The 12710-nt window shown below is 32.0% G+C and overlaps 1 protein-coding gene and 1 long non-coding RNA gene across 2 annotated transcripts; both read right to left on the bottom strand.

Moving 5' to 3' along the window:
- Window positions 1–259: 259 nt before the first annotated feature.
- Window positions 260–3611, bottom strand: LOC137385487 (uromodulin-like). Its single transcript, XM_068071957.1, has 4 exons — window positions 3534–3611; window positions 2659–2766; window positions 1421–1735; window positions 260–564 (listed from the first exon to the last, which is right to left on the bottom strand). Exons 2-4 carry the CDS (start codon window positions 2675–2677, stop codon window positions 293–295), a joined length of 606 nt encoding a protein of 201 aa, XP_067928058.1. The 5' UTR covers window positions 2678–2766; window positions 3534–3611; the 3' UTR covers window positions 260–292.
- A 1728-nt stretch (window positions 3612–5339) lies between these two features.
- LOC137387332 (uncharacterized) lies at window positions 5340–12366 on the bottom strand. The gene is made up of 3 exons (XR_010977896.1): window positions 12247–12366; window positions 9694–9783; window positions 5340–5407 (listed from the first exon to the last, which is right to left on the bottom strand). It is a non-coding gene; the product is annotated as an uncharacterized lncRNA (long non-coding RNA).
- Between the last annotated feature and the right edge of the window lie 344 nt (window positions 12367–12710).

Raw genomic sequence — 12710 nt, 5'->3', positions numbered from 1 at the left:
AAATGATTGTTTTTCTTTGATTTGTTAGTAATTTTAAGTGTTGTTTTGATACTATAATAAAAAAAAATTGCCAACAAAAAACATTGTTTTCAAATTATCATTGCAAAAGCTTCGTGTTTCTAATGATAAAATTGTCTAGAAAGATGGCCGACAACGATAAAATGACGTCACGAAAAAATGAAAGATTATAAATACATTCAGCGAGCTAATAGAATATCAAGCAACAAGGTATCTATGGACAGAATACTGACTTGCAGAGACTAACTGTAAGAAACTGCACCAGCCAGTATACTTAGCTCATGCCACAGAATGCGGCAAAACATTCGTTCTCGTTTGGGCCATCAACTCTGTACACAAAATCATAATCAGTGTCCCATGAGCATCTTATTACATATGCATCCTCGATAGCCCCTCTGCAGCTCCAGTTAGTTTCCTCAGAATATCTCGAATATACAAATATACGAGAGACGACTCCAATCTTTTGAAGCATTTCCGAATCTGTCCAGAAAGAGAATTGCCCTCCACAACTTCTGAAGGGTGGGCATGTGTTTAAAAAACGGTTTCCTGCAAGTATGAGTTGCATTTATTGTTGTCAATAAATTTTATAATGTTTTTTACAGCCAACTGCAACTGGAAGAAAGACCATTTTCAGCCTATGATATATTTTTCAATTTTCAAATGGTGAAGAAGCAATAAAAATGGTGGTTAGACAGTGTTTAATAAAAGCTCCTAAGCCAGCTTATGAACACACATAATATGGAAATGGCAGATGACTTGTAGCTATTAAGACAGTGCAACTGTAATTAACTATGTAGTCCGGTTACATAGAGGGTGTGTAAATTCTAGAGAATGGCCAGAAGCTTTGTGCGACGAAGAAAAGGGCACCTATGTAATATGTTAACTTGGTTTTCATAAAATCAAAAATAAATAAAGGCACAACACATTTTCACATCTAACTGCAAAAAGTGTTTTGAAAGATAAATTTAATTGCCTACTTCAGCCTTTTCTATGTAAAATTGTTAAAAAACATCTCATGTGTACTCATCATCTTGCTTGACCATCTACTGGTTTGCAGCAATAATAACAAAAAACAATCAATTTTATTTTATGCAATAAGTGACTTGAGCACACTAAAAACTCTTTATTATATGGAGTGTTAAATGAAGCAGCAGCTCCTATCTTCTATCAGTACAGTGCTTCATGAAATCATGTGAAACCAAAACAAGGTTAGGAAACGTCAGCTATTATAGAATAATGATAAGCTTTTACATTTGCATGAATTCTGTAACTCAATTAGATTTATGTTGATTAATATTATGTTTTGATTATGCTGTATTCTAAAAATATTATATGTGGACTATTCTTTGTATATTCCAAGATATTCAGTCTTTACTAAGTTTCAAATGTCTAAATGACATACCTGCTGCTCCTACAAAGCGAAACCATTCTAAGCTCTCATGGAAATCACACGCGTATCCAATCTCAGACTCTGGATCAAGTCGTGGCCTTATATCACCTCCATGGTGCTCCATCCTCCAGTATTCAGATAGATTTTGAGCAGTGCAGCACTCTACAGGACTGGTAGCTGTGAATGGAGTAGTGTCAGGTTCACCAGAAACGCTCATTGCTGAGAGAGTTTCTGTAGTAGTTGGCCAGCTAGCGTCTTCACCAAAATCTGATGTGGTGGTGGAAGGTTTAAGAATTGCATCAATATTGCTATCAGTGCCAGCATTTTCTGCAACCAAAATTTGAGAGTCACTACATATTTTAAGTTTAATAAGAAACATAGGTACACATGTTTTGAATATTTTTGTGTGTCACCCTTCATAGGCTACCTTTACAAGAAAAGAAGTAACAAGCACACTTGGTTAGTAAAACATAAAATATTATTTAGCATGCATCTGATAAGCTGCAGAGAACTCTTCAGCAGCTCAATTCTTGTGAGTTTTTACCCATTCTAATCCTTTTATTTTTTCACAGCCATCAACGGCAGTTTTTTCTGAGACTTTTCTTCTGTAGAGATAACTTTCACTCGGTATTTTTGCTACGGTATTTTGCTTACTCTGACTGCTGGAGTGCTTTCTTATTTGACAGCTAACTCTAAAATATTGGTGATAGTTTGATTGTCCTAATACACAGAGCATATTTTATCTTGTTGATTTTTGACGAGCGTTTTCTGCGACTTTTTTTCTTTTATATCTTTGTCATTAGAACATTTTCTCTTTCCGGTGATTTTAAAAGCAGTAGTTTTTAAAATCACCGGGAATCAATTGATGATTTTAAAAACAGTAGTTTTTGAAATCATCCATTTTTTGAGAATTCGCAGTATTTTTATTGTCTCATCAATGTATAAATGTAGCACAGTGCACAAAGTGGTGCCCTTGAGAGTAACACTTACAGTAGATCTACCGAGGTCAAGCTAAGTTCATTGCAATCTTTAAGGCGTAACTTTATTAGTATCACTTTTTATCCAAAACAAAGCATTTGTACTGCTTTCTTGTGTAAAAAATGCATTCAGTCAAGCAATGTCAAATATATGTTTTATACTTGAGAAACAAAATTGCTAAATAAAGATATTCGAACAAACGACGTTATCAAGATTTATACAATGGTGTTTCCGATTGAATATGATAAATATGTGTTTATATCTTGACCAACCTGATAAATGTTTTCCCATGAAGGTAAAACCGCCCACAATGATTGTGGTAAACACACAGACAAGGATGATAGTAACTGCTATGCATTTCTTCTTTTCTATTACAATATCTACAAAACCAACATGGTTTATAACTTGAGACAATTTTATCGGAATGACAGAGACTGGTCAAAATATTTTCCCCAATTTAATTACGGATTCAATTATTTTTAGAAATTAAGGTCCTAGAAACAAATCAGCACTTTTAATGATTGTGATATATTTTTCTGGAGAAGAAACCTGTCATTGAATACTGTTTTCTGAACACAAACTCTGTGAATATGCCTTTTAGTAAGGCAATACTTGGATGATTTGCTCACTACAAATCAAAAGAGCCAACAGCTATGTCAACTTACTACAAGATATTTGATACAAGTTAACTAAGCAAGTTATTTGTTGTAAGTCAATTTTTTTAGACTTCAGTTCTGATGAAATAGATATACCAAAACTGCTTTAAGTTATTTGGTTAACGGTTCAGTACTAGGCATTGAAAAACAAATTTGTGAGATGTATATCTATTCACAATGCTAACCAAAAATAAAAAGTAAAAGGTGTACACACCAGTTTTAGTGAGTTATCAGCCAATGACATATCCATGTCATTTATGAACATTAGTGAGAACCAACATTCATTTTTTTACGAACTGTTCATTTAACCACCATTTTGTCTTGCTGGGCAGTATATTTTTGGGTAGTTTAAAAGTCAGTAATGTCAAACTGCTACTAAATAAATATAATGCCATATTGATTTAAACTTATTACATAGCCAATATTCCTCATTTCAATATTTGTGTCAAAAGGTCTATAAATGTGAATTATCAATGAAGTAAGTTGTATACTTTGTGAATAAGGTTTCTGTTGAGCACTTCCTGAAGCTTTTGAATAGCTTGGGTCTGAGTTTGGTGTATTCTTGGGTTTCAAATAGTCATTACAGCTTTGCTGGGCAAAAGCCGATGAGAAATTCTACAATGCATATAACTTACATTGAGGATGTTGAATTGATTAGCAATCAGTCTCTATGAAAGTGTTGCTAGTTTTTATATTTTGATTTTACTAACAACTATAACAGGTGTGCGTTCCATATTTGTTGCAAGAGGGTATAAACAGAGCTGCTACACGCATGGGACTAAATTCAATCTACCTTAAAAGAGTAAGCTAACTTATTATGCAGTTTAAAATATTATTGCAGTATGAAATTAGCATATTCAAATCCAGAAACAAGCATGAATAACCTGAATCGACTAATATATGTGCAAAAAATAAATACATATTTTATATTAATAAGGTATTACATTAAATATGTTTTTGAAAGCAGGTTGCACAATATAGAATATATTAAGTTCAAATATATAAATAAAGAAAAACAAATAGCATGGCTTACATTATTATTTCACGTATTGCTAAGTAGTAATGATATTTGAGATGCAAGCTTTATGGCACACCTCAACTCTATACAATAGTCAACTAACTATTGTTGAGTGCTGACCACTACTATCACAGCTACAAAAGGAATATGTGTATTATTACATACAGAAGTTAGAGAAGCTTTAGGTATAACAATATTGAGTTCTAAAGTCTTAGCAGGTATGATTAGAGTTGTCAACTCAGTGTTAGTGGAGGAAGCAATTGAAGTTTTTGTTTGAGCCTATAAAAATTCGGGGAAAATGTATTGAACTTTTCAACAATCGCGAGCTTATAGCATAAAAGTATTTTATCTACAATCATTAATTTGGAAACATCATTTGTTGCAGACAAATGTTCACAATATGACTACTTTCATTAATATCATTATTTTTACTGAGTTTCATTGTGCCTAAATTTACTACAACGTTGCCCTTAGTTTCATCTCAAATTCACAACTTTGTGATCATCTGATTTTAACATAACCATAAGATTTTACTAAATAGCTGGAAATCTATAATGGTTTGCAAAGATCCACGTATGTCAGAGTACAGAACACAAGGTGTTAAATTTGCCACCCTTTTGACTTTCTGTTAAATGTGCTTCATTTAACTTTCATGGTAACTAAATAGACTGGCAAACAGAAAATGATTCAAGTTGGTTCAATGGATGTTTGCATTTCAAATGCTTCTTAGGAGCAAAACCCTCTTGACACGTACTGTAAGAAAAACTGTTAGCATTTTCTGAACCAAATAATTGTAGCAATGTGTTATTCTTTCGTTGAGCGAGAAATTTCCACACCACTGCATCCTTATTTTAGCATTTTACACCCAACATTATGCAATTTTAAATTAACAATGCTTTAAAGAATAACTCCTAACAAATATCTCAGAAATTATCTTAAATCAACAGACAAGTAAAAAAAAGTTCACTATAAGATCACATAACACATTCACCTCACTATAAGATACATAATACTACTGCTAAAAACGACACAGTGATGAAGGCAGCCAAACCATTGGCCTACAGTACTTGTACTATATACTGATAATAGAAGGCACTGGCGAGCCAGAGTAGCAAATGCATTTTATTGATTCTGACAAAGTAGATTTATGAGCTTTACTAAGTAAGCCTATGCGATGATAGCTTATGCTGTTTTTTAAGTCTGTCTTATAACTACGTATTAGCATGACCTCAGAATTCTTAAGCTTTTGATGGTTGTAACATATTTACCTCTAGAGAACTGTGGGACCAATGAAGCTGGCTCTGGCAACTTGCGAATCCCTCATTGGGAAAACTGTTGTTTGCCTGTCTGCAGAAACAACAAAATAATATTAGAAATTTAAATCAGTTTTAAAAAGTTGTTTAGCCTTGCTACACAGATCTACTGTCTACAGATTTCTATCAGTCGATCTACATAGATCTACTCAACAAGTATCTGATAATCTAACCAATGCAACATCTACAACAGGGAGAAATGTCATGCATGCACGTTAATTGTAATATTGGGTTATTGTCGAGCAGTATTCCAAGATGATGATGTCACACACAAGTTGATATGAGATCCTGCAAAACTGTCCCTTTTGGTGTCTGCATGAGTAATGAAAGATTCAATCTTACATGAAATTTAAAACTGCAAAATGTAGCTTTAATTAATAATACTAAACATCTGTGCTGTAATGTATATATATATGACTTTGTCATATACTACAATGACATATATGGCTTTGGAAAGAGAGTTAGGCTTGACACATATAATAGAAGATTATTATTTTGATATGATGATGACTTATATATGATGAGAAGTGGCTGTGATGTAAGACTATTGACTTTTCAAACCATAGATTTGAGGTAAAAACATCAAATTTTTTTCTCTTATAGCAAGAGTGTAAATGTCAAGCTATGTCTTGTTTTAGAAGTGGTAATAGAGTCAAACTCATTTTTAATATAAAAATGGCCATAGTGACAAGTCTATATTTTACCTCTGCTGCAGGCAAAATATAGAAAGGGATGAACACAAATGTAAGAAAGTAGAGCCTGATGAATATTTATTGTATAAAAATGCATTATTGGGTTTAGGATCAATTATAAAGTAATAAAACCTGTTTTACTTTTCAACACTATTTGAGCCATTTTAATGATGACCGTCTTTAAAAATATTACAAAGAACAATAAATTGTTGAGTGTACTAGCAAATATATTAAATCTCACATTCTAACCTCTTCTGACTAGAAATGTGTTTTTCCGTTGACTAATTTATCAGATCTCCTGCAACTGCTTAGCATGCTAATCTGACAGCTAACTTTAGATTATCACATATTACAATGTTATTGTCTAGACCCGCAAATCTTTCAACTCTCTTAGAAAAATACAAAATAAGGGTCTGTAACAATGGAGGCATGGGCTGAGGAGTAACAAACATAACATAACGGATTGCTGTAAACCACAAATAGTGTGACACTAGGTAATATTTCACAAAATTTATTGAACGAAAAACAGTCAAGATTTTACCAAAAAACATACGGTTTCTTCGTTTTTTCTTGTCAATGACTTCTTGAGCTTTTAGTTACATATAATTTCATCGAAGCTTAGCTTTTTACTTTTTGGCTATAAGTATGTATGTGTATATGATTGTATCATTTTGCATACGAGTCTGATAATCAAGCTAGGTAAGAGGGCTTTTAAAGGTTCACATATTGTTTTTACTCTAGATATAAAAAAACAGATTCTAAAACAATTTTGAAAATATTTTGTTAAAAATTCCAAAAATTTATATATTTAGCCATATATACAGATATATTCCTATAACTGTATATGTTTATAAGCGCCCGTTATTTTGCCTGTGCTATCAAAAAGATATACCAGACAGATTTTACTGAACTAAGCAGAAACTGAACTGTTGCCATCAGAACATGACAAATGACCAGTTTTTTCTGTAAAAATATGTTTGTAGAAAGTTAATTTCTCACTAATAAAATATGAGTGCTTAGTTGACTTATATCAGCCGCACTCAAGATAACATTTGCCTTTAAGTTTAGAAATAAGACTATCAGGTATTTTTTATAAGCAAGCAGTACTCTACAAATCTGATCAAAAGTTTGGTTTTGCATAGATAACACCAGAAGCATTATGTTTGATTATTTTATCAAGACCTGGTTTAGCTTAATGAGAATGGTTTAGTTAAGGAATTGTCTAATTATGTAATCATGATTGTGTAGTAGCACCATTGCTACAAATTAAAATTAAACCTAATGAAGCCACCAATGACAGAGGTTTTAAGACAACATTAACTTTTAAAAGAGAAGAGGAGTCACTAACAAGACTATCTTAGCAACTTTAAAAATGCCTAGTTTATTGTATATAAAACATACTATTTCGTTGACATATTAAAAAATATGTATATAAAATCTTTTTAAACTATTTTAAGACGGTCTCCTATCAGCAAATTTTGGAAAGTTGATTTTTTTTAAATACTCAGACAAATTACAAATGAAATATTAGTTTTTCTAATGAATGTTGCTCAAATAAAATTATATTTTTCTTTTCTTTATTTGTACTATTGTGAAAACAGTTAGTCAATGTACTAATAAAACAAGCGGATACTTTTTTATACAGCTGTCAGTCAGTTTTTGAAATTTTTTTAAGTAATAATTATTTCATTCTTTAGCTTTTGGCGGCATTATTAAAGTAAAAGCACTCAAATTTAATTATTTAAGTGCATGATATTAAGCTATACATCTCTTTGTTAAGTACTTCAGTTCAAACAAACCGTCTGCTAAATTACATGTGAAGAAGTAAAAACAAAAAATCAATAAGTTTTGAATTCAAACAACTGGTATAAAAACATGATGTAACATGCCAAAAGTACCTGAAACACAACAAAAGGAAATTAGGCAAATGAACAACTTAATACAAGGTAGTTTACAAAAAGAATAAAGTGGTTCTAGCACCCCAAATTTTATCACTATATTAAATTATGTTGCTTAAAGTAGTTCTCATTGTATGTTAGAAATTCTAATACAGGTAAGTAGAGGTTTGATTGCATATGTTAATTTTATGTCTTTTGTGTTCTGTTCATTATCTTTCCATAGCATTAGGCATATTGATTATGTTAATTGGTTAATGTTAATTAGTTATATTTATTGGAACTTTGATTTTTTATGAGTTTTTTTGGCATTTACTAAATTTATGACTTTGTATCTTTATAAATTAGTGAAGAACAGCTCTAAAAAAACTACTTTTTTGTAAGTGATAGTAAAAATCAATTTATGAAAATAATTTTAAATTATGCATAACTACAGGAAAGCCATTAAAAATTTTGGTTGACCTACATGGTGCAGAGAGTAATGTTTTTGAAGGGTTTGTTGAAAGAATTTAACTATAATGAACAATTGTCTATCGATTCACCGCCTATTCTTTGGTTCATTATGTGTGTATTTCTTTACACCCTCCTAAGGAGTAATTCATATGCTTGGCACTCAAAACCGCTGAACACAAACTAGATTTTGCGGCATTAATGATGGAAGGGACAGAAATGATGGGGAAATTGATGGAATGCAGCAATTGTGTTAATATACTCTTTTAGACTTTTATTGAAAAGATTTATTTTTAATTCATAGACCTCCATCAATTTTATTAGTGCTGGAAGCTCTCTTTAGATGGCTTCACTAGTTTTCAAAACCGCCTCAAACTTGTTCGTCAGTTTTACTTCAAGTTCTTATGTATGTAAAACTTTTAATCAACATTGGTAATCAACAGCAAAAGGATGTTCTTAATTACATGCCAAAAAAAGAAAAATAATAAACAAAAATCAGGAATTATTGAACCAATGTTGAACCAATGTGTTTTAAAAGTTGGTAATCTAATAGCATTGTAAAAGATTAAAAATTTTAATTTTTATATTCTCCATTCAAAAACATGTTGTTGCCTTGCCAACTAGTTATACAAATTGTAAGCTGTTGCTACATAACCTTCAAACTACTTGCCAAACCACTTTATATAACTTACTATATAGCCTTCAGTCTGCTGCCCAGATCATGCTAGAGAGCCTACAGTAGGCATACACAATTTCATTATATTTAGGTATGAGGAACTGCATGTAAAGGATATTGCCAAAGATTTACAACTCTGCCAAAACATGAAAGCATGGCTAGGCTGAGTTCTTCTTTCACTGGTGATTTATCTGCATCAAATGAAAGGCACTGCCAATACATCTGAGCAAAAGTCACAGGGCATGAACTAGGCCAAGTTAAAAATCAGTTCAGGTGCCTAAAATGTACCAGACCTGTATCTGCCAACAATCTCAGCAAATAAAGATTAAATGATGTTAGTACTAGCATTGATAGCCTTTTCAAAAACCAGAACCCCGTCTTCTTGTTTGCTGGTCAGGTGTTCTAGATCACTACATTACAGCTGCTTCCTTGCTTTCACATTTATACTGTAGAAAAGGAGGTTCAGCGTGTCACAGCTTACAAGATTTTCTAATTATCTTATCACCAAACTTCATCTTCTAACAGTCTTATAACACTAAGTAATATTAATCAACAAAGATTAGTATGCAAACATAAGCATATTATTTTGAACAGCACTCTGTCTCACCTGTCTTCCATCGTAACACAGCCAGTACCTTTTCTGTATCTGCCTTTATCTTTTGATTTATTGACTTTTATCTTTGCTTTCTGTCAATAGCTGAAATATCATATAAAAACAATAACACTGACTAGAGATTTTTTTGTAATTTATCAATTATAAAAAAGTTACCATCAAGCATGCATGACCTGTGACTATAGTTGTTCTGATCCAGCTAATCTATGAAAGACCTAGTGTTACTTTAAATGCTTAGACTGGTAATTGATTTTTACATTGAGAGCAGCTACAGTGTAGGATGGTTATTTTAATCATTATAGAAGGATGGAGCTACATCTGTCTGTTCTATATTGTTACATTCTAGAAACAGGCTGAGTGGTGAGTGAGCTGTGCACGTGTTTACCCAGTGGCCCAGTTAAGGTTCCCTGCTTCCTCATTTAGAGCCATCTACGAATCTTGTCCCAGTTAAGTAGAATGTGGCTCATTGGTTCATGCCAAAACAAGATTGGCGAGGAATGTTTTATAATGATAAATGTGAATAACTCTAGGCTTTCTGTTTTAATTACCCTACGGTAGGAAGCTTATCACCAAGGATTATCCTGTTTTATGTTGACAGAAAAACATTTCATATAAAGTATTAAGTTGTTTACAACATAACATTTTTTAGCCTGCTGCTATCATAAATATAACTGCTATAGCTGTTCAATTTTTAGTTTTTTTTGAGTCGATGATTTGATTTTTTTTTCAGAACTCTGTTAAACCGACTACAACAATTTTTTTACAGATGAGATATTGCTCAGTGGCTATAAATTTATCTCATGATTAATGCACCACAGTTGGCTGAATAAATTTTATCCATATTTAACTGAATATTATTCATTATTAAATAATATATTTGATAATGGAAAAAATTCATCCATATTTAACCGAGCTAAAGTTTTCAGGCTAATTAATAGCTTTTTGTATGAAGTTTAAGCACTCTTTTAGAGTCATACAGAAAGCAAAAACACAAATGCTATTGTAAAAAGTAAGCTAAACAATTCCATTGGCTAATTTTTGACTGTCACACAGATACAAAAACTTTGTTTAATGCAGGTTTTCAGTCAATGACATTTTTTAAATTTATATTACCTGCACTGACAAAAATTGTTCTTACATTTTTAATCAAGTCAGCTCAGACTTTCAAAAATATAGCCCTAGCTTACACTGGTTACAAATTGATGTCTGATATTTATAAAATAAATTATATCAAGGAATATACCTTTTAAAATAAATAGTTTGGTGCAGGGTCCTTCATAGATAAACATCAAACAGCTAGCATTTCAGCAGAGATTTTTGATGATGTTGGTTAAGCAAGATGACAAGCATGATTTTTTAATATATACTAGAACACTAGCTGCCTACTAGTATATATAAAAGTTATGCTATATTTCTCATTTGTAAGGTGTGAGATTGTCATGTGTAAATCACTAAAGCCATGATTATTTTATGGGGCAGCAAGGTGATTGAGTGGTGTAGTGGTACTGCATGTGCCTTTGAATCTCAGACCTTGTGTTTGAGTCCGGTGAGAGTTCATTCTTTTTCTTACCGCTTTTAGCTAGGCTTCAGATTGACAAGCAGTCGGATTCTGCTCTTATTACAGTAAAGAGTGTAAAGATATCACTCAAATTTCATCTTATCAACTACAAAGTCAATACTATTTTATGAAAAAGTTAACTTTAAGCCTAGAAATTATGCCAGTTAAAAATTATGCTGCTGTTTAGGACCAGGTTTATGATAAACAAATATCAACTAATAGGAACCTATGAATACCTTAATTAAGACATAGTAAGAAAACTTCTATGAGAAGCACAGAGAAGAGATTGCTGAAAGATATCCAAGTAAAAGGCAAAAACAGAGAAAGGGTAAAACTTTATGTACAAAAGATAAATAAGTGTCTATAGCGGGTGGCTCAATGGTTGGATCTATTTTTTCAGCAATTATAATTGACAATTTCTCAGCTGCCAGTTACTAATTAATAGTGCTAATTGTATGAACTACAAATAATGGATTTTTATGTAATATAACTGTAACACATAAGCTCTGTCTAGCTGCATGTAGCATGTATTCAATCTGTGTTTGTCAGGGCTATTATAATACATTTATCACACTCACCGTAGATCTACAAGCACCAACTAAAAGCTCTATGTTGCATTCAATACGACCAACTTGCCCTCTCCAGTATCTATTATCTGAATATTTGTATTTTATAACAAATGTGAGCTCTAGATTCACACAAAAAATCTAGATCTACATATAAAATCCCTGTATTAAATTTATTGTATTCCTTTATGCACTGACATTCTACAATGATCTCATAGACATGCATCTGCAGTGTCTCTTTAACTGGGAAGTCAGCAAATGTAGCTTAGAAACCAGTTGTTAAAACAAAAACTATTATATCATGAAGTTTTTTATTATGCATAAATCAAACACCTAAATTATGGCTAAAGAGAGCGATAACCTGTGATCTCTTACTACTAAACTATAGCAAAGTGTATTTAGAAAGTTTTTGTGACATCATACCAATCTGTTAGCAGCCACCTGGTACTCCTCTGTTATTATTGAACACTTTTTCGTCTTTTCATTCGTAGTCTATGGCTTGTATTAACAATAACATTGAATATCTAATGCAGAAAAGAGGTGATGGTTCTTGAAATCTATTACGTTGTGGCAACGATGTGGAGCCACTGAAGTGTAATGATTAATGGTGAATTCAGCTTGTAAAGTTATTGTCCAATGAGTGATCAGTGAGGGTTATGCATGTAATTCATTTTCAACTATTTTTTCTATTTGTTTTTGAAAGAAAATTGAAAGAGCTTTAAACACTTTCCTGACTTTAAAATAACTCTAAAAAGCTACAGTATTAATACTATTATAATGTGATTATTTCTGCTACGATTAGTCTAAAGTAACACTTTACAGTGTTAAACAAGTGGGTTTTCAAATAAAATAATGTTTCTTAGGTATGGTGCATATGCAACACTAAA

Source organism: Watersipora subatra, chromosome 1 (genome assembly GCF_963576615.1).
Source record: "Watersipora subatra chromosome 1, tzWatSuba1.1, whole genome shotgun sequence".
Taxonomy (NCBI): Eukaryota; Metazoa; Bryozoa; class Gymnolaemata; order Cheilostomatida; family Watersiporidae; genus Watersipora; species Watersipora subatra.
The sequence above is the reverse complement of the archived record's forward strand: the minus strand, read 5'-3'. Positions and strand labels throughout refer to the sequence as shown.